This window comes from Mchenga conophoros, linkage group LG18, assembly GCF_057382185.1.
Source record: "Mchenga conophoros isolate Kocher_MC1m ecotype Shallow Benthic linkage group LG18, M_conophoros_male_GT1.1, whole genome shotgun sequence".
Classification (NCBI taxonomy): Eukaryota; Metazoa; Chordata; class Actinopteri; order Cichliformes; family Cichlidae; genus Mchenga; species Mchenga conophoros.
The window spans coordinates 13,830,923-13,854,975 of record NC_140543.1 but is presented as its reverse complement, the minus strand read 5'-3'; the positions used below and the strand labels follow the sequence as shown (position 1 = coordinate 13,854,975).

The 24,053-nt window shown below is 41.1% G+C and overlaps 4 protein-coding genes across 5 annotated transcripts in view; 3 read left to right on the top strand and 1 right to left on the bottom strand.

The window, feature by feature from the left end:
- The first annotated feature begins 2,565 nt into the window (after positions 1 to 2,565).
- LOC146553376 (apolipoprotein D-like) lies at positions 2,566 to 4,063 on the top strand. The gene is made up of 5 exons (XM_085254542.1): positions 2,566 to 2,635; positions 2,785 to 2,918; positions 3,049 to 3,170; positions 3,571 to 3,656; positions 3,742 to 4,063. The coding sequence occupies exons 2-5, from the start codon at positions 2,799 to 2,801 to the stop codon at positions 3,981 to 3,983; spliced, it is 570 nt and encodes a 189-aa protein (XP_085110668.1). The 5' UTR covers positions 2,566 to 2,635; positions 2,785 to 2,798; the 3' UTR covers positions 3,984 to 4,063.
- An 858-nt stretch (positions 4,064 to 4,921) lies between these two features.
- Positions 4,922 to 6,918, bottom strand: LOC146553375 (apolipoprotein D-like). Of its 2 annotated transcripts, none has more exons than XM_085254909.1 (5): positions 6,791 to 6,918; positions 6,575 to 6,707; positions 6,336 to 6,457; positions 5,441 to 5,529; positions 4,922 to 5,348 (listed from the first exon to the last, which is right to left on the bottom strand). In XM_085254909.1, exons 2-5 carry the CDS (start codon positions 6,692 to 6,694, stop codon positions 5,107 to 5,109), a joined length of 573 nt encoding a protein of 190 aa, XP_085111035.1. In that variant the 5' UTR covers positions 6,695 to 6,707; positions 6,791 to 6,918; the 3' UTR covers positions 4,922 to 5,106. The 2 variants fall into 2 exon arrangements, with proteins under 2 accessions (XP_085111035.1, XP_085111036.1); XM_085254910.1 differs by having other exon boundaries at positions 6,795 to 6,817.
- Positions 6,919 to 10,243: 3,325 nt separating this feature from the next.
- Positions 10,244 to 18,731, top strand: samd7 (sterile alpha motif domain containing 7). Its single transcript, XM_085254908.1, has 9 exons — positions 10,244 to 10,590; positions 13,887 to 14,023; positions 14,307 to 14,430; positions 14,974 to 15,098; positions 15,205 to 15,286; positions 15,484 to 16,160; positions 16,258 to 16,373; positions 16,455 to 16,565; positions 17,211 to 18,731. Exons 2-9 carry the CDS (start codon positions 13,921 to 13,923, stop codon positions 17,445 to 17,447), a joined length of 1,575 nt encoding a protein of 524 aa, XP_085111034.1. The 5' UTR covers positions 10,244 to 10,590; positions 13,887 to 13,920; the 3' UTR covers positions 17,448 to 18,731.
- A 236-nt stretch (positions 18,732 to 18,967) lies between these two features.
- sec62 (SEC62 homolog, preprotein translocation factor) overlaps positions 18,968 to 24,053 on the top strand; it is a 15,226-nt gene continuing 10,140 nt past the window's right edge. The window contains exon 1 of the mRNA XM_085253379.1: positions 18,968 to 19,068. Within this exon, the coding sequence (XP_085109505.1) occupies positions 19,033 to 19,068 (36 nt within the window). The 5' untranslated portion in view covers positions 18,968 to 19,032. The remainder of the gene's footprint in view (positions 19,069 to 24,053) is intronic.

Below are 24,053 nucleotides of genomic sequence, written 5' to 3'. Positions count from 1 at the left end.
TTTTTCAACTCTTGTGTAAAATACTCTAATATTCACCTCCCTCTCCGGTCCGACTGTCATGACAGTAGATGTTAATAACACAGGTGACTTTATTCTTCATAATCAGGTCAAATTTCCTCCAGGACAAGAACATCTTAAATGTGCCTGCTGGCATTAGCACTTAGCTGAGAGAACCACTGTGCCGAGCATCACCAGCTTTTGGACTCTGGTTGGATTGCAAAGAATAAAAGTCTCACAGTTTGATCTTTCAGTCTCAGACGATTTAAATGAACAGCTCTGAATCAAAGGGCAGCTCTGCTGTAAAATGCTTCGGACGGCGGTTTGCAAAACACTTTCTCCAGAGATGTGATGCAATTTTTCTGTCTGAAATGAGACTTGGAATATCTCGAGACAACAGTTTTATTTTCTACAAGGCCAATCACAAAGCAGACTGTAGATAAAAGTAATAATTAATCATTTAATATTCCGAAATGAGCGCAGCAATTTATCACGATACACTGCTGTTTTCAATCATTCTTCTGCTCCATGTAATGATCTCTAAATTTTAAATGTTTTTAATTAGTTTTTCAAGCCCTGCTGCTCCCTGTCTGATTCTTTTATGTAAATCCCTTTTATGACAAACCCGCAAAAACTACGTCAGCCTCAACCCACTTCCTGTCTGAGTGCATTTCAAGGCACTCAAAGCCCTTTGTTAAAGAGATGAAAACTGAGTCCAGAAGCAGAGAGAGCTGCAGTGGGAGCAAAGCGTCCAGAAAAGCGGGGACACCTGAGCTCGGGTCGTGTTTTTCACACACCTGTGTGTGCTTGGCGAGAGGAGATGCAGTAAGCACCGACCTCATGCTGCACTTTTGTCTGAAGGTGGAAAGACTGACGCTGGCTGCAAAATCTGTTTGATGTCGGATGAGGACACAGACACTCTTCATCTTACACGTCATCTCAGGTTACCTGAAAATAGCCTCTTTAGAGTCTGGGTCATTTCATGATTCAGTATGATGATATGTGTTTTACAACATCCCAGAGAATCTCTGTCAGATGTAGTTCAGTAGATGAAACAAATGTCTGCCTGGACAGAGCCACTCTATCACTAAACCTTTAGCTCCGCTTTAAGGGTGTAAATAAATTTGAATCACTGGTTCTTTTCATACAAATCTTCATTGTGTTTCCTCTCCTTGTTGCATGTTCCCACACTCGGTCTCCTCATTTATGACCTTTCAAGCTGTTGCTGGTCCATGCCTTTGTGCCTTTGTCTGCCACCCTCATAATAATACATATACTGTATTTTGAGCAGTGACTGTGCCCCCCAGTCTCCTGTGTCTCGTTCCTCTTTTCCTGTGAAACATTTGCAGTTGTGCAGGGCTGCAGTTAGCAAGTATGACTTCCTGGATATCAGTTCTTTTCATTTTTATTTTTATTTTTTTAGTGCCAGGCAGCCTGTTTCCTCTGCAACTGGAGAAGTTTATCATCAGTTTTCTGTCAGAAACAATAATTTCACAGACATGATCTTTTCCATACCAAACCACAGGGTTGTGCCTCTTTTTGTCTGGATTTAATTAAAGTGAAAATTAAAACAGCTAAAAGTCAGACTTTCTTTGTGTCACAGTCACTGGGCCATTGACACACTTTTGGCTTCATCACTGTTTTGTCTTGAGTTTGTTTCTTAGTTGCTGTGTTTAGTTTTTGTTCCCGTTGCTGCTATGTTTATTGTTTATAATATTCCTTCTTTCAGTTTACCTTGCCTCCTTGGTGTTCCCCATGTGTTGTCAAGACTCAGTCAAGGATGTTCCCCTGTTTAGTCACTTCCTGTTTTATTTTTGTAGCCTTGGTCTCGTGCTTTTTCTATTTAATTTTACTTTCCTGTGTCTCATTATCCCTGATTTGTTCCCGTTGTGTCTGCCACCCGTTTGCCCCGTGTGTCACCCTGTGTCAGGGATCCTTTGTTCCCTACTTCCTAGCTCCCCCACATTTATTCCTTCAACTTGAATAAAAGCTTGTTTTCTTTTGACGCCTACCTGTGAGTCAGCATTTGGGGTCCTTTCCTCCATTACTAAATATGCATGAAGTTTCATGCAGGTTAGTGTCTTTAAGGTGCCTCACAGATTAGGAAGGCAGAAAAATATGAAAAATATATATATTTGAGGAACTAACAAATGAAACCATGTTAAGTAAAATCAAGTTTAAAATAACAGCTCAGTTTAAAGTCCAGGTTTGTGTTGTCTCTGTTTCTGTAAAATGTGCAGGAAATTAGGTTTTATGATCACATTTTGGGGAATAAATTTTTTAAAATATTTATAGGTGCAAATATAAGCAGCTGCTAACTTATCATTTTTTGAGTGTAACTTCAGTAATTTTGATTTTCATCTTCATATTTGTTGTCTGTCTTTCAGGAAAAAATAAATGTGAAGGAGGGAGCAGTGATCCAAGAGATCCAACAAACCCAACGATGTGATTACATGACCAACCTGTTACTGTTTGAACAGAGTATTTATTTGAACAGGTGCCAGCGCTCACACTGGCCCCCTATCATGACACAGAGGTGGGACCCATGATCGATAATGAAGTGATGCAAGCATTTGAATCTTTAAAAGAACCTCAGAGGCTGAGTTCTTTCACACAGCTGATTACCTGCAAATAAACAGTCAGTGGCCATGATTCTTTGTTTCTTCTCTACATTTATTCATTCTTTTCACATCTCAGGCTCTTTCTGTCACTAACTGACACTCACATCATGTTTTGCTCAGTGAACTCCAGCATGAACTCTTGCTGTTTGTTTTTTATTCTCTGCAGGTTGAAGTGAGAAGATGAAGCCTGCACAGGTGGTTGCATTGACTCTACTGTCTGTTGTTGCGATCGGCGCTCAGGTCTTGAGGTTGGGCAAATGTCCCCAGCCTGCTGTTCAGGCCAACTTTGACGCCAACAGGGTGAACACTAAATTTTTTCCTCTTCTACTGTTTATGTTGTGGGACATACAGATGATATCTATACACCTGCTTTTCCTACAAACACAAAATATTAATTACGGGCTCTCCGAATCTCGTGCTTCCTCTGCAGTACATTGGAAAATGGTATGAGATCCATAAGTTACCCACAAGCTTCCAGAAAGGCCAGTGTGCCACTGCTAACTACACCCTGTTGAGTCCTGGAGTCATCGAGGTCCTGAACACTGAGCTTCTGTGAGCAGCTAAAATATTTCCGTTTAGATCTGACACTTTGAAAATGTTTTAATTTTTAAGAAAACTTCTGCATAAACTCAGAAGGACACATGGTCCTTGACATAATTGTAATAATCAGAGGGCTTTTTATTCTTCACACCAACGCTTCATTCTACTAAAAACAGCATTACCGTACAACTGCTTGCTTCTGTTTTTTAAATCCTCGTTCTAGACAATTTTTGCTTCAGATGTTTTCAACGTCCCGGAACAAAACTCATGCCTCATGAACGCGCAGGGTCACTGGCTGAACCTTTGTACTGTTCCAGAGTTATACAAAGAGAGCATTTTGTAGAAAAAAATATATAATTGAAGGAAAGTACACGAGTAGAATTAATTTCTATTTCATGTTTCATTTTATTAGCGATAATGGAACCGTTAACGCCATCGTCGGCTCTGCCAAAGTCAAGAACCCCGCTGAGCCTTCCAAGCTTGAGGTCTCCTTCAACAGTAAGTTGTCATAAATGACTTTCAATTTCAGTCATGACAGATTCAAGTGAGCCACATATCCCTGCTGTTTTCACCTCTCCTGCAGACTCTCCTCCCGGCCCCTACTGGGTTCTGTCTACCGACTACGACGGTCACTCTCTGGTCTACGGCTGCACCGACTACGGCTTGTTCCGTGTGGAGCTGTCCTGGATCCTGAGCAGGAAGCCCACCCTCTCTAAGGAGACCCTCGAGAAGCTCCAAGGCATCCTGTACTCTGTCGGAGTCAGCGTGGAAAACATGGTCCCCACCAACCAGGACGAGACTTACTGCAGCCCAGTTAACCAGTGAACCAGTTAACGTACGCTCCTACTTCAGCCCACAGGACTGTGAGGCACAATGATTGCATGCAAAGACAATGCAACAATAAAGCTGTGTGAAGAAATTTCATGTTGTCCATTTTGACATTGCAAACACAATCTGCACCTTTTAAAATCTAAAACTAGGATTTAAATTCCAACAATGCCCAGAAGACAAAAGTCCCAATTTCTCTTTCACCTTCAGCACTTTTCTTTTCAACTTTACTTACTGCTGATGGGGCTCGACTCCTTCTTAAAAGCATGTTTTTAGCCTTCTTCCTTTCACTGGTTAATTTCAGAGTTGCAAAGTTAGATGTCAGTCACATGACGTTTTTGTTTTTTTTTTGTCTTTTTTCCTAATAAAACTTAATGATACACTTTATTTTTATTGCCACTTAAAAAACAAAGTGCTCCATGAAGGAAAACAGACTTTTTTTTTTTTTTAAAAGCCCAATTTCATCTCCATTAAGCAACAGTGAAGGCAAAGAGGATGAGGATGAAACCTAACAAATGAGCAGCTCCAGTTAAAAGATTTAGACATAAAAAAGCAAAAACCTATTCTAGGGAACAAGGTGAAGGAAACTAAAAAAGGAGAGAAAAGTCACTTAAAGCCCAATTTTAAATACTTCATTAATAATGTGTACCCTGACCACCGCTTAAAATCCTTTTTATCCCTTTTTGTCATTCTTGATGTGTGTCACTGACTCCACCCCGGCTCACAGACACAAATGTACCCCAGTTTGATCCCAGCTTCACTAAAGCACAATTTTAAAAATAGAAAATTGCCTTAAATGAATGTATTTATTAGGTGAAATAAAGTTACCCCAAATAAAGTTAATTCACTCTAACGCAGCTGTCCTTAAAGATGTGTGTTGGTTCAGTTGTGTGTCAGTGTCAGCAGCTGTATATTGAGACAGTAAACAAAAGGAATGCAGTGAGAATGGTCCACTTTTATTGGTGCAACAATATAAATATTGACCAAAGAGTTCAAGCAGACATTATATTAGCATATTAATTAATCTTGTATTATATCTGACAGTAGGCCCAATTTTTTTATTTTATTTTTTATGCATTGACCTGTCATGGAGACATTCAGTGATAACCACAGCACATGTTTACTCGTGCATGACTCTGCAGTGATCTCTGTCCTGATTGGTGTCAAGCAGCTTCTCCACACTGGCTCCAAAAGATGACAGGATGCTCTGCAGCTCCTCCAGGGTCTCCTTAGGAAGGCTGGGATTTCTGCTCAGGATCCAGATGAACTCCCCATGTAACGATTCGATTTCAGTACAGCTGTAGACCAGGGCGAAGTTGTCGTAGTCGGTGGACAGAACCCAGTACGGGGAAGGAGGGGTGTCTGAAGGTGTGTAAAAGGGATTTTTGTACAATTCAGCTCTCCAGTTTAAAATGTTTAATATGTGTGTAAAAACAAAAAACAAGGGTCCATACTCTCAAAGAAGGTGACCAGCAGCTTGGCAGGCTCAGATGAACTTGCGGCCTTGGCAGTGCCGTTGATGCTGTCAATGGTACCGTCAGGACTTAAGCAGATAAACAGTTAAAAGTTAGAAAAATACTTTTTATATTCAGACTGTTCAGAGTCAAAGCAACATATTTACTCTTCAAAAGTACTTTTCATTTTATTTAGTATTATTTGTTTGTACATGTAAACTTCAAGTTCTCAGGTCTCAAGTCAGCAGGTGATTTGTCATTTCCTTAAAGGGTGGGCTGATAGTCAGAGAACACCACAGCCATTAACAATCAGACAAGGCTGGGGGGGGGGGGGTTTCTTTATTAAGTTCATTCATGTAGCGCTTTTCACAGACATGAAAGTCGCAAAGCACTGCACAACAATTAAAACACAATATCAAGAGAGAATTGTGTTAAAACAGAACTGAAAAAAAAAGTGTCAGCAGAAGGCTCGATTAAGCACCACTGACTGCACAGAGTCATTTAAACTGAGCTTGAATGGTAAACTTTTATGGATTGGATTCATTTTAGGATGAATCCATCTTCTCTATAGACTTATTCATTTACTGGTTATACATTATGGTAAAACCTAAACTGTGTCTCACCTAAAATATTTTTCAGATGCAGTCTGAGGTTTGAGGAATAACCATTTATTGTGAATGATATTTTAAATCCAAGAAGAGACTGAAGAGCAGGACTGAGAGGACACAAATCTGTCTGCCCTTCCAGCACCACACACAGCACCATGGATATATCCATATCTTTATCTTTTACATGTATTCCAGAGAAATGGTGCAGGACAAAGACTCTGACTTGTACAAACATTTTTCGGATAACAGATGTTATCCAAAGTGCTCTCAGGCACTGAAGTACTCACAGCAGCTCCTTGTTGAGGACACCAACGACTCCTGGGCTTTGCAGGCTGTAGGTGGCAGTGCTGCACTGGCCCTTCTGGAAGCTGTTCGACAGTCTCTGGATCTCATGCCATTTACCAAGATACTGTAGAGGGAGTTGAATTGGTTTTGTTTGTGAGGCAGATGTGCACACTGGACATCCCAGTTTACCTTAATGAAGATAAATTAAAATACAGCTCAGAGTGAGGAGTTTGGTATTCACCCTTGCAGCATCAAATTTCTCCTGAACGGCAGGCACGGGGCATCTTCCTGGTTTTATAGACTGAGCACCGGCTGCCACAATGGACAGCCAAGTGAGGGAAATCACCTGGATGGCATTCATTTTTCTCCACAACCTGTAAAGAACAATGAAAAAAAGTTTGTCAGCTTTTAAAGATAAAGCAATAAACAACAGGGGGTACATGCGGGTGTTACTCACTTGCCTGTTTTACTGGGTAGTAGTGACTCTCTGTGTTTTCATTCAATGTTTATACACCTGCCGTGATCAGCCCCGCCTTTCCATTAGCATGTGAGGTTATTTTGAGGAAGCAGGTATGAGATGCTCAACATCTGGTCCCATTCTCAACTACTCCAGAATTGGGGCCTCAGACAGAAAGAGATTAGTTTCGTGTGAAAGTTAGATAAGTATGCAGAACTTGACTGTTGAATAACAGTTAAAGAAAAATATAGTGGGAACCAAAGGTGATTATGTATAATATAAGATGGCTTCCTTTGCTTGTGTGTGCCCCATCTAGTGGCTGGAACTGGTGTGCAGAGGAGATAAGAGGGCTGCAAAGGATTGTCTGAAAACAGCAGGTGCTCTTACTGATTAATCATAACTTAATGATAACAAGTCATCATTCATCATTATTGTATACTACAAAACCTTTTTTCAATTCAATAAAAACAAAAATATTAATAAATACATCTTAACTGCTAAAACATGGGATAATTGCATATGACAAATTTTATGGAAATCGTTTTATGTTTCGGATCTCTGAAAGAAATAAAAATGGCCAATATATTAAATTGTTAAATATCGGTGTTGGTTTTAGTCTTAGAAATCTGTTATTTGTCAGGTTCTATTAACACAATACCATGAATCGGTTTTCATTTTTTTTATTAAATTTGCCGATTTTTTTTAACTTCATCTAATTTGTCATTGCAGAACAACACAGTTTTCTAGTGTACATGTGAAGAGATCTATTTTTGCGGATAGCCTTGAAACCTTTTTCAATGTTTCCTCCAGTCGGACACACAACAATATCTTTTTTGGATTCATTGTTTAAGTTCAAATGTATAAAATCAGCACATCTTCACAGTTTTTGTTCAGGAACTCCAACACAAACTGTTATTTCAGGGAATCTTGATCCTGAAGAATCCTACTATATCTCACAGTAATCAAGACCTAAACAAGATTTCCACCAGCCACAAAAGACGTAATGCTTCCAACTTAGAGGGATTACGGCTTCAGTACAGTCGTCATTTGGTGTGGAGAAGAAGACAGGAAAGGCAGGTGATCCGGACACCAGATTGTTGCTGTAATTAGAAGATGGATGGTGTCTGTACTGACCCAGTGAATTTATAGCCAGACCCGTTTCTTGAGGTTAAACCTGCTCTGATCCCTTTGCCTCACTGTGACTCCATAATACTGGGTGCAAGCAACTTGGACAGAAATCCCTTATAAAAAGCTTACCCCAGGAGATTTCTAAATTAGCGGTTTAGATGTCCTAATGTTTTGTTCTCTTAATTCTTAAGTACTTTATTAATGCTGTTGTTTTTATTTTTTTTTAAAAAGAACTTAGTTGTCTCCCAAATCACTGCTTAAACACACAAGAAATATGCTGACCCAATTAAAAAAAAACATAGGAATACTAAATAATGTTACTTCAGCTGGTTCATCTGATACTCTTAGTTTAGTGTATTTTATCACCTAAAATGATGTATAACACAATATGTTGCATATCATAATAATCTGACAATACTATAATATTGGCCATATTATATTTACATTGCCACAGTGAGTTGACTTTAGTCTCATGAACAACATTAACTAATTGTTATTTACTAACTAATCTTAAATGACTGTTCAGCACAGAAATGAAGCCCAACAATCATGTTTTACAGTCCTGTGGTCTCAGCCTCAGATACTCAACTAAAGTGATGTCATGACAAAAATGAATGACCAACAAAACATTTTTCTCCTTCATTTCTGTCAAACAAAGCTGTATGTAACGTGTCTCGCGGTTCGTATCATGGTTGCTAGGCAACCTGAACAGCGCGACGAAGCGTATACCGTCCCATTTCACAAGCCTCTCACTTCCGCACTTCTCGTACTTATAGTACGCACCGTACGTAGTACGCGTAGTGCGCGTACTTCAAGCGTGCAGTCTCTTAATTGGGACACAGCCGTTGAGGAGCTAATTTAGCCATTTAAATCAGCTGTGTTGGTTCGAGGACACATCTAAAACCTGCAGGGACACCGGCCCTCGTGGACTGAGATTGCCCAACCCTGGGCTAGTCCATGTTATAGTATTTAACGCAAATAAAAAAGTTTAAAGACAGCCCTGAGAACTCTGGCTAACCCTGAAAGAAAGGTGTGATACACCCAGGACAGGTTCACGAGTCTATCGCAGAGCTCAGATGATACTCAGATAATTATGCATGCTCACATTTACACCTACTAATCAGCTGATGTAACATGCATATCTTTGGACTCTAGGAGATAGCTAGAGTACCCACAGGGTTCTCCTGGTGCCCATGCAGGCACAGGGAGAACATGCAAACTCCACAGAAGAAGTGTTATGTGCAGTTTGAGTGTTATACTAATTAGTACTGCTGTTGTGGAGTGACACAGAACCACTGATGCACCGTGTAAATAAAACTGGGTGCCATCTTTTGCCCACGGCTGAGATTGTTGGTCACACCTATGGTAGGATGAAATTCTCTGGAAGAAACCTTCCTTTACAAGGAAAATGAAGAATTGTCACGTGTTAAACTGATGTTAAATCACTTAAATTGTATTTTTAAAAAACTTGTAATGCAGTTACAATCAGGCTTTATAGTGCAGTGCAATCACTGCTGAGAAGCACTTACACTGATGATGTGACCTCTGCAGTATTGCATGGGAATTTGGTTGATTTAGCACTGTTAAATGTGAGTTTACATTAAAAAATAAAAACCTAACACATTAGTAACATCTCATTGGTGGTGGATTCTAACATTTTTGGTCCACTGTATATAAAAATAAATAGTTAAAAGTCTCTACTTTTCCCTTTTTGCCTTTAACTGATGTATTTGGCATGTATATGATGAGCAGTCAGAGTGCTCAGCTCTCTGGAGGCTCATTGCTTCCTTGCAAAGAGATACAGAAGCACCAGACTGTCCCACTCCATTTAAAATGTCCTACCAACCCACCACCTGTGTCCCTCCACCCCCCACAAACCCCAGGCATTAAGGAAAACATCATTCCTAGAAGTGCAGCTCTATGCTGTAAGCGGCTGGTGAGCACAAACTGTCAGATTAAGAGGTCTGAGAGGATGATCTGGCCAACATTTAGTCGGATTTCTGCCAAATTACCACCAAGCATGTTTGGGTCAGCCCTTTGGCACCCTGTGGAGAGCAATACTTCTGACATTCAAACTAGACATGTGAACAAACAACAAAAACTAGAGCAGTAGGAGGTCTGCAACCTGCGCCATGCAGTTTCCCTGCAGGTGGCCACAGAGCAGCTAAGGACGGGTTGGTCACTTAACTACTGGAAAAGGAAGCTAAGCATTTAGGTGTCTTAACTATGGCCTAAAGTGCTAACAAGGGATTAGTGAGGTGAACGTTGAAAGAGGTTTAGCACTCCATGCTTAGGGCCAGTGCTGCTTCAGTAATTACACATCAGTTGCAAGGTGCAGCAAGCAGTTGGATGGGAGATCATAGTGATGTCAGGGCAGGGAGGGCTTAAAACAGGAGATAAGGCCAGCTAATGGAGATGAAATGAATCAGTATTTAACAGGTCTTTTTTAGTTAAGGCAGTTAGCTGGCAGCAGACTGAACTCAAACCACTTGGCCAGAAATCTAAGGAGGCCATTTAGTTGGACGTGAAAGAGGGAAAGACGAAGATCTGTGAGCTCGCCAAAAACTTTTTGGGAAACATTTTTAACTTGATTTTAGTTTATTGGCTTTTTCATTTTTCTGGAATTGAGACACCGGCATCTTCAATCTCTGCTCAGCAGTGTGAACCTAAAGGTAGGTGGATGAAAACATCCTCTTTCAGTATTTTACACTCATTGATTTTCTCTGTACGTTCCCATCTAACAGTTTTATGTCTTTAATTGTCACAAACTCAGTGATGTTATAGGACGTCCTGTCTTATGTTTAGTTTTATCCTGTTTTTAATGTCCAGCTTTCTATTGGAATTTGCCGTTCTGCTTTTGCTTTTCTGCCAATGCATTTTGTAAAAGTGTCATATATGAGTAAAGCTACTGTTACCCACAAAACCCACAAAAAATACAAAACTAAATATTAAATATGCTAAATATTGCCATGCATCTTTTTTTCCCGTATGTGGATAATCTCTAGGCCAATACGATTAAAGGACAACCTTGAAATCCAAATAATTAACATGATAACTAGCCCAGATTTTGCATATAGCGCTCACTGAGTATTTCCGGATTGGCTTCTTGCATATTTTTTGCGTTTGCACATATAAATTAATACTCATCCTTTCAATCAACACTTTGTCATGTGAGTTTATGACCACAAGCATTTCTTAAACTAGTGATATCTGCAACTCGGCACTTATTGTCACGAAATCTAATCTGCTTCATGCAACTGACAGTATTTGCATGGCTTTAGCTCATGTGTGTTTTGTGAGGGGATTAGGAAAGGCTAGACAATACTTCTGTCTTGTCTGATATGACCTCCTCAGGGCTCCATCTAAGTTGTCAGCAATTTTTCCCTTTAATTCATGCTTGTAATGAGATTAACCAGGCAACAGTAAATCCAAGGAGTCCAATCCCCGGATTTGGCAGCTGCGGTGTGGCCTCTGCTTGTCAAGGAAATATGACAAGAGTTTCCGTAGCTCACCTTTGACTAAAGTTTCACTTAGAAAAACACTGCGACCACTTCAAATTTGCATGTCTCACTTCAAAAGAAGCCAGTTTTGAAGATTTGTTACTGCAGTAAACTCAGTCTCAGGCTACGAATTCACTTAAGAGACTTAACGTGATCAGAGTGTTAGCTGTTTCCAACAGGCCTTATAAAGGATTCCTCTAAATGGCTCAAGTTCACAGACACTCCAGTTTCTGCCTCTGATGCATCACATTTAAAGAGCAAAGCATTAATTTCAGTAAATATCAGACTCACTGTTTAAAAACACTTTGTGCTGTTCTGCTGAGAATCCTGCAGACTTATTTATACGTCAGCTCAAAAGGAAAGAAAGAAAAGAAAGAAAGTGCAAATGCACAACAGGAAGTTGTGCATAGTTGGTGCACAGGCTGAACCCACATTTAAAATGTTATATCAACAGCAAACCTCACACACTTCAGGTACATTTAGGTACCTAAAGTACATTTTCTGTTTATGATGCTTGATGTGAATTAATCTGTTAAACTGAAGGAGACAGGGTGTCACATGCTGTGTGTGCAGAAATGTGAGTTGAAGTAATAAATTGACTTAAATGAGGAAAAGTGCTTACTGTGATAATGATGCTGATGTTTAAGATAATAATGAATATTTCCCCATTTACCAGGAGATATTTAAATTTGCAATAAAAAAACTATTATTAGTTTTAAGGAATTTTAGATCTTCGTCTCACCGTATTTATCTGTGCAGCTGTTTAAAAACTGGATCTCAGGTAAACACAGGTGTTGCTGCTGAGAGTGAACCTGTATTTAGGTACAGGCTCATTGGAATAAGACTTCTGTTCCTTCGTTGACATGTTGACTGATTTAAACTATGTTAGGTGTTTATCCACACTCTGAAAAACAATTAGTCTTTAAATAAATTCTGCAGTTTACTTCCTTTCTGATGAAAGTGTAAATATTGGCTGTGTGTAAAGGCGATGACACTTCAGGCGAGGCTCGGAGCTCAGTGCCCACTCGGGATTTACACGGACATTAATGCCGTGTAAATACATTTCTTCTTATTTGCTGATGGCTGCAGTGACATTGGCAGAGAGGGAGGTGAAGGGGGCATGTGTTCCCGCCACATAGCTCCACATAAACCGATTGCATCCCCAGATTTATCCCCAAGGTGTTTTGGGGACATCCTGGGAGCTAATGGAGACTAATAGGCTTAGCACTTAGGGTGTATTGTCCGGGATGCTTACAGGCAAGGTTTGCTGAGGGTAAAACTCTAAACGTGCGGATTACCTCCAACACATCCCTTTAAAGTGCTGTATAGCCAGGACTTAGCTAATAGGATCCTGAGGGTAGCAGGGGCCTGTGAAGGTGGGGACGGGGGTTGGATGGGGCAGTAGGGAGGACAGTGGGCAGGTCAGCAGATGTAGGTGGCAGACTGTTGCAGAACTAACAGAGGGATTAAAGTCGTCAGATTAGATGGGCTTCACAGGGAACTTGAGAGACTGTGGGTAATGCACAAGTCCTGGGTGCAAATCTAATGGCAGCATTTGACTAGGGGGAGGGTGGTACGGCAGAAATAATATGTCCAAGTGCATGTGCACAGCTTACACATGTCCCTGCACTGGCAGGCTCATCAGTTCAATCAGCAAACCTCATATGAAGAGGTGGTTCTGTGGGGTGAGCATCCATTATTCATGTCTCCAGATGCACACCGGCCCTGGATTAGCAGCGCTGGATTACTGTCGTTTACAGTATCATATTTTGTAATGGGATTTCTGCAGTGTGGAAGGCTAATTGGAGGTCTCTAAGTCGATTGCACTTATCTGCACAAGCTGCTGGTTCAGCCGAGAACAATGCGGGTATCTGGGGTGAGCGCACATGTGAGTGCGCCTCTATCCCTGTACAGGAGGACCAGCAGCATTTGCAAGGACAGAAAAGATGAGAAGAAATCGTCCAGCTGTTTGTTCTGGCCTTCGTACGGGGTTAGGATTTGGATTTAACGGTTCGGGATTGATTTGCATTACGGCGAGGTATTAGCGTTAAGGTAGGTTTAAGATTAATACTTAAGGCCAGGTCTGTGGAAAAGGTGAGGTAAGAGTTATACTTAGCTGTAGTTAAAAAGGTCGCTTACAAGCCGTTTACAAATATTTACATGCTGCTGAAATCACTGCTGCATCTTTGCAGTCATAAAGTATGTAATAACAGACACTAGGCAGAATTTACCTGCAATGTTCAGTAATCAACGTGAGATAGAGAACTGCTGCTCTCTAATGGTGATGTGAGGGAATTACAAAAACGCACCCAGCACTGAGGGGTTTGTAGTTGGCTCAGTTTCAGCTACTGTGAGAAATAATCTTGTGTGATTTTATTTTACCTGCCACGCGAAGTGTTATAGGATCAATGTGTCAAGTAAACTGTCTAGTTTATAGAAATCCTTCAATTGGCTCTCTTTCTTAACAGCATTCAGGTGGAGGTCAAAGGTCGTGAGTGTGTCATGACCCCACGGGAGCAGCTGAGGAAGATGACAGCGCTAGGGGAGCAGGGGTCTTTGGATGAGAAGCACTGGTACCGACTCGTCAATGGGATGTCTGCTGGAGGTGAGGAGGATGAACAGCGTAACAACAAAAACCAAGAAAATATTATTTAACTTTTCAGGTTTTATTTATAGACAGAGTTGATTCTGTATTTGGCAATTTGGGTTCTGTATTTGTATTTGGTGATCAAGCCTGTTTTCCCTCACCTTCCCTCACGCCGTGTTTGCACGTTGGTGGATTGCTCAGTAGCACCTGCAGGCTCCAGCTTTAACAGTCAGTGCATGCGCCAGGTGAAGCAGCTAAAACGGCCTCCCGGTGACCTGTGGTGCTTTTTCACTTCTTGCAGAGCTGAGGCAGAGGCAGGAGCTGATAATGAGGAACCAGATGGCTATGGCACCGCAGATCCTTGCCCAGGGGCAGCAGAGGTTACAGGGGGTCCCCGCACAGTTCGAACCTCGGTTCATGGAGAGGTCAGTAGCTGAATTCTGTCCTAAACTTACAACAATAGTTGTCTGAAAAAGGGCAACCACAAGAAAACGAGTAGAAGAAAATGCTGCAAGAGGTGTCCGTGTAAAAAATCTGCTGCTCTTTTCTGTTCTTTTGGACAATTAAAATGTTTATAAGGCTAAAATAGTCCTCGCAAACCAGCTGTTTTTATATGGAGTTCCAAAATTGGCAAAATGATTATGTATACATTAATTTATGTGCCTAATTTCTTCCCCTCCTTCAAGAGGCATTTTGAAAATCTCTCAGTTAAAACTAAATGTATGTGAAACAGAAATGCATAAAGAAATGTCAGAGAAAATAAAATAATAAATAATTAAGGGGAAATAAATATGAAAACAGTAATTCATAAATACAAATAAATTAATTTTAAAAATGAAACATAAATAGAGTAATACACACTTTGTTTTTGGCCACTTTGGTCCTCCACATTTTGATTCTACAAATATATGCTTTTTAAAGTGTTTTCCAGTTCATAATTTTTCTTCTTTGTTTATTCCTCTTATCAGGGAGTTAGTTCCACCTACCGAGATGGTCCCGTCTGAAGCCAGGCAGATGCACATGGGCCCTCACCTCGGTCCACCTCTGCCTCCTCATGCCAACGTCCTGCCAGGAAGAGGTTTCCCTGCACCAGGTGAGCACCACAGAAATATCGCCTGAGATAATTCCCAAACAGCCTGTCTCGTTTTAATGCGCGGTGATAGGCATTGACAGCCTGTCTGTTTCTTCCTGTTTCTCAGCTGGATATGGCTTCTTACCCTCAGAGCCCATGGAAACTGTTGCCCGGCGACAAGAGCTCATTCACAAGCAAAATATAGCCAGGTATTACGTGCCGAAAATCATCATCACCATCATCATCTCACAGAAATTATTCCACCGCACGCTTTGCGTCACTGTTTTTACTGAATGCGACTGAGACTTGATCCCCCCACCCATGCTGCAGCAAGGGTTTTATATCATGGCTCCATCACCACTGCTGCACAAATATGTCTAAAATATTTATATGCACTTCTTTTCAGAATGGAAATGAATGCCATCCTGCATCAGAAGGAGCTGGAGAACGCGCACCAGAAAGGCTTGATGGGAATTGAAAATCCCATGTCATACCCTTCCAACCCCATGATGTTTAGAGGTCGTCAGCGCATGCCAGACGGCCACGATGTCTTCGTCCACCGGCCCACCCTGGATGAACTGCACTCCAACAATATTCTTATGTCAGCCAACCCATATCCAGCAATAAGCACGCTGCACAGAGAGCGGGGGCGCAGAGCAGGTCGGAGGCCAACTGTTCACAAGAGTATGGAGAGCCATGTGTCCAACGTGAAGGGTCAGACTGAAGATAAAAGTGTAGAGCAGAGCCCAGGGGCCGCATCGGGGGAGGAGAAGGAGCTTGAGCCAAAGGGGGACATGGGAGAGGAGTGTGCCACCAGTAAGACACATCATCAGGCCAAAGTAGACCCTGAACTGGCCACCGGAAGCAGGAAAAACTACAAAGATGGGGAGCCAGGCCTCCGGAAAGCCTGCGTGAACAGCCAAGATGGGAGTTCAGATGCAGCCAACAGTGGAACAAATGATAAAGACATATCTAGCCAATGTTCGACGTTCCAGGAGAAATTCATGTATCCTTCCACTGGAGGAACTCTAACAGGGATCCCTTACATGTTCCCGGTCCCTGGAAATGGTTTCCTTCCTCCTGGTGAGTTAAGAAATATTAAATAATAACACTTGTGCTTAAAACTGTGAAATGTTCTGCTGCCAGTTATTTAATATACTTGCATTTTTTGTCTTTAAAGGCCCACCAAATCTCTTTCTAAATGGTGAGGAGGTACCCGAAGACATCAGGAAGTGGACAGTGAATGATGTGTACAACTTTATTAACAGTATTCCCACGTGTTCAGAGTATGCCCAGGTTAGTAGCCTCACATTTTTGTAGTTGCCGCCTCTAAATTCATTCTGTTGTGACTTTCTAATGTTGGGTTATTTTTAATAGACTTTCAAGGACCACATGATTGACGGAGAGACGCTGCCCCTCCTATCAGAGGAGCATTTATTGGATACACTGGGACTGAAGCTGGGGCCAGCTCTTAAGATCCGCTCACAGGTACAAAAACACAGATTCTGACTGGAAATGCAATCCCGAGCCACCAAAGACAGGATTTGAAGGGATTATCTGATGTACGAGGATAAATCTTGAAGAAAGGTTTATTTACATGACCGCTTATTTATACAACTCCATGTGAGGAGGTTTTATAAATATCCTTGATGAGTGTTTTATGGGCTTTGTGTGGAAGCTTATTTCCACAAGTGACAAAAGACCATTTTTGCTTTGGGCTATTATCCTAAAATTCTGACTCAATAACTAGAAATTTCAAATTGTCTCAGAAGTTTGAGTCAGTAAGTCAAATTTTTAAGATAATAACCTGAAATTTTGAGTTTTGGCTAACATTTCGTTGTAGTTGTTGTTGTTGTTGCAGAAACAAGCTTCCACAGATTTGAACTGAAGTTACCTCACTTTATTAAAGGGATAAAGTAAAGTTTGTTTAACCAAACATGTCCTTAGTGGAGTACAGCCCCTATTAAAAACCCCAGTTTTTTCTTTACTATGAGAGCTAAAATGTCTACTGTGAAAAAGTTTATTCACTAATTGTATTTCATTCATTCTTATACGCCAATGTCTCAGTTATAGCACAAATTATTTCAATTAACATCTACGTGCTCCTTCCCTCTTGCTCTTCTTCTTCTACAGGTGTCCAGACGTCTTGGTAGCATGTTGTACATGATGAATCTGCCACTCTCCACCGCCCCACTGCAGGCCACCCCTGAGAAGCCCGGGGAGCGCTCATCAGAGATCGGCTCTCCCATTAACTGCAACAGTGAGGAGATGGTGGCAAGTCCAAGAGATCCCGATGTCATAAAATCCGCTGACCACCTCCACGACGCAGAAAACAACTCGCCTCCATCTGCCAGCAGTGAGACTGCCTGACCAGTGGAATAATGTAAACCAAAGCAGGGTACAACAGCACGCTTTGGTGAGCTGCTGCTGCCGCTGTGGTGGATTTGTTTACACTGTGCTGAACTGGACTGAAGATCCACATTTCAGGTTCCTGTTGAACGTTTTATACATTTAACAGCAGCAGCTGCAGTGGAGTGAAAGTGATGTGGATTTTAAGATACAGTATCAGACGCTGATAAGGTCCTACATCACTTTTCTTCGCTAGTCTGATTATAGCTTCTTGAATTATTCTTGCAAGCTGCTAAACGCTCCTGTAGGCTGACGTGCAGAGCATAGTAATCATATTTTGGAAATATTTTATAAACAAAATAATGACATATTTAAATATTCTGGATTTTGATGCTTGATACATTTTTTTGCATTTCTTATACTGTAAATAAAGTGGGGGTTTTTCTACACAGGAATCTGCATCTTCTTGTCATCACATGGAATCAATAGGTTGGGCTCAATGAGAATATTGTGTGAAGTTTGCATACATTCGTCATGAGTATTAATTTAATATGTTACTTTGGGGCTTTTTCTTTGATCTCTTTTTTTCAGTTTTAATGACTTGTTTAAAAACAAGAACTGGCTCCTGTAACACCCCAGAGCTACTGAGTCAGGGGAGCACACGCAAACATGTCCTCGCGTGTCGAGGCAGCTTTTAGAACTGACGAAGCTTCTGGAATGAGAGGTTAAATGTTTTTAGGATCAAACAGGAAGGACAGTTGCCTTTAATTCAACCTCTTTAGTGTTTCATGAGTCATGACCTGGATGACTATACAATCATATAACTCCATCATCTATTGTCTGGTGGATGCAAATAGTTGCTGCAACAGTCAAGGCAATTATCTGCTCAATCATTTTCAAGCTGAAAAAAGTCATGTGTTGTTTTTTTGTGAATGGAAATGGGAAGGCTTTAGAGAAAAAGCTTTAGCTGGCAACAGTGTTTGTGTTCCACTCTGGGGCACTATACTTTTCCCAGTTTGCCAGGACTACATTCACATTATTCTGTTATCTTCTCCTTTTTTGGCAGCTCTCTTTAGAGACCCTCACACCAGCCCATCTACCTCCATCTCACCCTGGCCCTAGCAAACTCCTCTGTCACACCATTGCTCTGCATGTCCTCCTTCACTACATCCATGAATTTACTCTGTCGTCTTCCTCTTCTCTTGCTTCCTGGCAATTCCAACATTCGCCATCCAGTTTATCCACTGTCTCCTCTGCAAATGTCCAAACCGTTCAACCTGACTTTCCCTCTGATATGCTAAATTCTAATAAACTCGTCTCTTTCTGTCAGCGCCATCATCTCCAAACCATACATCATAGCAGGTCATACCATGTATTGTTTGTATCCAAATTCTTAATAAAAACACAATAGTTCTATGTAATAGAATTATCCTTATCGGTATTATATCTAATACTGTATTACAAATATATATTATTCAAATATTAAATGTATTAAATTAGATCTTGAATTTTATCAATGGGAAACGAACGTTAGGCTAGTCTCGCGATACTACGTTCTCCATGCGCGTGCGCAGCCTCGAGCACGGATGAGCTGAGTTGGAGGATCATGGCGGAGCGCAGGAGGCACAAGAAGCGGATCCAGGTAACATCAATTTAATTCATAAAAAAAACCCCGGTTCCTGTGGGTCGGGGGGCATGGGTGAAAGTGGGCGCCGGTTTATGACCCACTGCTGGATCTTTGTTGACGGCAGCGTCAGCGCGGGATGCTGCGAGCAGGCGCCAGATGAAGCCAGAGGATGGAAACGGTAGCTAGCGTTAGCAGGCTAGCGAAAACAAACGATAGGATTTGTATTTTAACGCGACCTTTCCAAGCTGGTTCTTGTGTGCGCCCCCAGTAGCCATCATGTCTTTGTCTAGACTTCACGATTAGGTCGTTGTAGTGTCTGCTTAGTGGTTCCTGGGGTCGGTTTTCATTTTATCTTGGATTGAACTGGCTGGCTGCAAACGTTGGCTGGCTAAGCTGCGTCAGCTTTAACCAAGCGTGTTTACATAACGTGTGGGAACTTAATTAATGAGTCTATGCAGCGCATCTCCACATAACTGACTGTGCAGCAGACTGCAAATTAGATCGGCTCCAGGAGCAACAGTTTAGAGACGTTACAGGTCACGTTTGCATCACTTGAAATACGCCTGAGGTCATTGTTGGTCTATTTTGCGTGTCCTAAACCAAAACTTCTCAGTTCAGATTTATTTATAAAACTCCTAAACATTAAAACGAGTCATTTCACTGCGATATATATATAATAAAGTTAACACAGCAACCCCATTTGAGCCACACTTTGAGGCAGTGGGGAGGTAAAACAATCCTTTGAAACGGAAGAAAGGTCCTGCGCAGTGTGGACAGGCGGCGGGTCGGGAGAAGATTTGCATTGACAAACAGAAGATGATAATAAGCTCTTGGTAGGTTAGCGGGATCAGTAACAGTTACTCAGTAGGAAACAGGAGAATGGGCAGACGGGGGTGGGGACAAAATCACCTGAAAAGAACACAATGGGGCTCTTATCTAAACTGGATAGAGGTACATGAGATCCAGGTGTGCATAATCGCTATTTAGGGTTGTTTTTGATTTGGTACAATTGTATGGTCATATTAATAATTTTAAAAAAAGAAAAATGTTAACTAGCTTTGTCCAAGTTGAAATAAAGTTCATACAAAGAAAAGGTCCATTTCTTTAAGGTAAAAAAAGAAGAAGAAAAGTTTAATTCTGTTGTCCTGCAGTTTACTTCACAAAGGAACTGGCAAGCAGGCTCACAACTATAAATGAGGAAAACAGTTTGTTTCTTTGGCTGGCTGTAGCATTTTTGTCCTGCAGCGTAAACCACATCGCCTCCTGCAAGTATTTCCACTGCTGCTGAATTTAAAGCGGCTTAGCATATATGGTTAAATATGTTAAAAGTGGAAGAGAGCATGTTAAAATGAGAGTGCATATGATAATCTGTTGGAATATGTTGCAATGTAAAGAGCTCTTACATAAGTTCTGAAAGACTTCCTCTATCAGTCCTTATGGCAGTGGAGCTGAATCAGTCTGTTAGAGAAGCTGCTGCTCCACTGACTGTCGGTGTAGAACTTGGACACAGCAAAAAGTAGTGCAGTGAACTAAGGTGAGCTGTTTTCCCTCAGTAATATAAATATTTGAGGGTCAGATCCCTCTGGGACTCATTTGCCAGGGAGAGAAGTAAGGAGCAGGCGACTGACTGATGGATTGGTGCAGCGTCTGCAGTAATGTGGATGCATTGGTCTGAAAGAGCTGCATGAGAAATCAACGATGTAGATTTGCTGGTTCATTCTCCATTCACACCCCCACCCATGGCTTGAGTTCTGGGTAATGACTGAAAGAAGACATTGTAGATACAAACAACAAAAGAGTGTCCTCCAAAGACTTTGTCTTTCTAGAGGTTGTCACACTACTCCTCCATATCAATAGGATGCCCCCTGAGGTGGTTCGAGCAGGATGCCTCCGGCCACCTCCTGAGTGAGCTTTTTAGGGTATGTCCAGCCAGATTCGAGACCCCAGGGGAAGATCCAGGACACTGTAGAGCTTGAGTCTCTTGGCTGCCTTGCCCTGGAAGAGGTGTCTGCAGAGAAAGCGGTGTGGCTACCTGTGCTTAAACTGGAGTCCCCCTGGCCTGGATTAGAAAGTGGACTGCATTGGATTATAGTGAGATGTGTCTAATACTTAGATTATTTTCATCAGTGACCACGGGAATCAGTTTAGTCTTGAACAGGTCCATCCTACCTGATAACACTCCATGTGTTTCAGCCAACAGCTCTATTACAGCACATCCTGTTATCTCATTTACGAGCCTGCCAGCCTGCTTTTTATTTTACAGCTTTCAACAGTCAGAATGTCCTGAAGCCAAGACTATTATGTCCGTATACTGGAGTGCTGTTTCCTCCCTTATATTTGATTTAGACTTCTAACTTGCGTAGTAACCAGAAACCCCTTTAAATGTCTACACCGCAACCTTCCACACCATTCGAGTTGTTGTGGTATGCATCGGCCACACGTGTAGTTGCAATTCTCGGGAGGTGCACATCAGGCTACGTAGAAGGTTACAGTGTTGGGTTAAAATGAGTTTCCAGTTACAGAGTAACTTATGACATACATTACCTGGTGAAACATTATTCACACACATGTGGGTCAACAACCAGATGATGCCGTAGTTATCGCTTTTCTTTTTTTAATTATTCAAATGGCATCCCCATTAGGGCTGAACGATTATGGAAAATAATCTAATTGCGATTTTTTTGCCCCAATATTGCGATTGCGATGCGATATGCGATTATTTTTTTAAGGTCTTTGTCTTCTGTATTATTAAACAAAGACAAGCAATACATCATATAGTATGGCCAATACTATATTACATTAATTTTAAACTGTTCTTTCCTGGAAGACAGACCTCTGTTATGATGACATGAGGTGATGCATGAATTGATGACTGACATTTTTATTTAACTTCTTCAATCACAACAGTATATTTGAACATACACAATAGTTTATTTTTAGCTTACAAACATCTGAGCATAAAGTGCTGACAAGGAACCCTGGTGTAAACATTAAAATGAAAGTCAGTACAATGTGCAGATTGCAGAAATATACATAAAAAAAATCAGTGGCTTTACCACACTCAGTTTTTCGACATCTGTGAACTACTAGACAGTCATTCAATTAAAAAATAATATTAAATAAATAAAACTAATAAATAAAAAATACACACATCTTACTGATCTCTGCAGTCAGTAACATTACACATAAAGTGCAAACATAATAGCAATTGTATAAACACACACACAAACACGCCTTTAAAGTTTAAAGGCGTGAAATTGGACGGTCTAGTTCTGATTAGCGTCACCGCTGTCTCGGTGGAGTTTAATAAACTCGGCCGTCTGCTTCTTGCTATCTAAAATATAACCAGACACTGGCGTAAATTCTCGACTGTCTCATACTTCTGTTTAATAAGTTTTCTGTTTGACGTTTAGTCAGCTGTGTGAAAACCAAGGAGGAACCCACCCGGGGGATTAATAAAGTTTTATTTTATCTAATCTAATAACTTTAATCTCAGCCAAACCGATTTACTCACGAACAAACAAAACACTGAAAAAAGCCCAACAATAACATTTTTAGGTTGTCTAAGTGACTTATATATTACGTTTAACCCGAGCAGCGAAACTCCGCGGTGATCTGAAAATGATGTGCCGGGAGTTGTGCCGTTCTCGGCCGCATCAGTAACCCTCGAGCTCCCGGCTAGCTGTCGAGCTGGTGGGTAGCAGACGCCTCTGAAAACGTCGAAGCACTTTTGCAAATATGGGATATCTTGATAAACCGAGCAGATATTTGATGTTTACACAACTACTTTCTCGCCTGAAAATATGTTAAAAGTTTATTTTGTGACCCAGAAAGATTAGTATGAGTAATTTTAAAACTTAGTAGCGGCCGCCATTGCTGGAAACTGGAGTTTGGCTGGGCCGCGCTATGAATTCTGGGATATGGTAGTAATTTGGACAGCCTTCGGCGCGTCGCTGTGACGTAATCGGTCTACAAATGCGGCCTCAGGAGGATGCAGCCCATGAATTTGGACATGTCCAGAGTATAATCGCAGCCTTTGCGGTTAGAAAATTGCACTTGATCATGTCGCGATATTATCGCAAATGCGATATATCGTTCAGCCCTAATCCCCATTGTGTTTTAATGTTGTTAAATGTATAAATATACAGCTTAAAATGTAAAGTGCTTTTAACTACTGTGCAAAATGTTTAGGTAAAAAAATAGCATTTTAGTTCTTCTGCAAAAATCAAAAGTAAATATCTTATTTTAGATTTCTAGACGTTTGTTAGTATCCAAGTGAGTCTGTTAAAACAGCAGAGCAACAGGTGATTGTTGTCGGGAAACAACTGAGCTCCGTTCACATGTTCAGTATAATTTTGCACTCAATTTAAGTAGTCCTATTCACCCATTACAGTGTTAACCACAAATTATGGGATAGCTCAGACAGAACAGCACAGGAGAGAGGAGGGAGACGGGGAGAGCACAGACTCATCTTAGTGGACACAAAGGTGTGGGTTAGAAGCTGAACAGCTAAAAGCTTTTTACTATTTTTATTATTATTTTTAAAAACAGCAAACCGGAGCAGCGGGCTAATAAAGAACTTTAGGAAACTTAAGAGTCGTAGCTTTTGTCCTAAAAATAATTTAAACTCCCCAGTGCATACGTGCTCCTGTAAGCCATGCTGCAATTTTAAGGTCTCTCAGAGTGTATCAGCAGTCCCTTCCAGATTTTCTGCAGAAGCACAAAGGAACAGGCAGGGTGGATGACCAAGAACATAGTGGAGCCTGTAAAGGACACATTTGGCTGGCTTTCCTCGAAATCAGATGACAGTGCAATGAAGACAAATCTCTAGTCAAAGAGAAGTCTGGACAAATGTGGCCCTTAATGCAAAACCAGCAGCCACAAAAAGCTGAGGTGTGTGACTCACCTGTGTTTTTAAAAAAAACCAAAAAAAAAACAGGTAGCAGATGGTCTGCTTTGTTCTTGACTTTATGGTTTCACAGCTTTACAGCACAAAGAGC

What these genes read in the sequence shown, in the direction of transcription:
- LOC146553376 (XM_085254542.1), top strand. Translation starts at nt 2,799, where the DNA reads ATGAAGCCTGCACAGGTGGTTGCATTGACTCTACTGTCTGTTGTTGCG. An exon ending in GTCCTGAACACTGAGCTTCT is followed by an intron (nt 3,171 to 3,570) that starts GTGAGCAGCTAA and finishes TCATTTTATTAG; the next exon opens with CGATAATGGAACCGTTAACG. An exon ending in GCTTGAGGTCTCCTTCAACA is followed by an intron (nt 3,657 to 3,741) that starts GTAAGTTGTCAT and finishes CCTCTCCTGCAG; the next exon opens with ACTCTCCTCCCGGCCCCTAC.
- LOC146553375 (XM_085254909.1), bottom strand. Translation starts at nt 6,694, where the DNA reads ATGAATGCCATCCAGGTGATTTCCCTCACTTGGCTGTCCATTGTGGCA. An exon ending in AGAAATTTGATGCTGCAAGG is followed by an intron (nt 6,458 to 6,574) that starts GTGAATACCAAA and finishes CTCCCTCTACAG; the next exon opens with TATCTTGGTAAATGGCATGA. An exon ending in GTCCTCAACAAGGAGCTGCT is followed by an intron (nt 5,530 to 6,335) that starts GTGAGTACTTCA and finishes TATCTGCTTAAG; the next exon opens with TCCTGACGGTACCATTGACA.
- samd7 (XM_085254908.1), top strand. Translation starts at nt 13,921, where the DNA reads ATGACCCCACGGGAGCAGCTGAGGAAGATGACAGCGCTAGGGGAGCAG. An exon ending in GAACCTCGGTTCATGGAGAG is followed by an intron (nt 14,431 to 14,973) that starts GTCAGTAGCTGA and finishes TCCTCTTATCAG; the next exon opens with GGAGTTAGTTCCACCTACCG. An exon ending in CACAAGCAAAATATAGCCAG is followed by an intron (nt 15,287 to 15,483) that starts GTATTACGTGCC and finishes ACTTCTTTTCAG; the next exon opens with AATGGAAATGAATGCCATCC.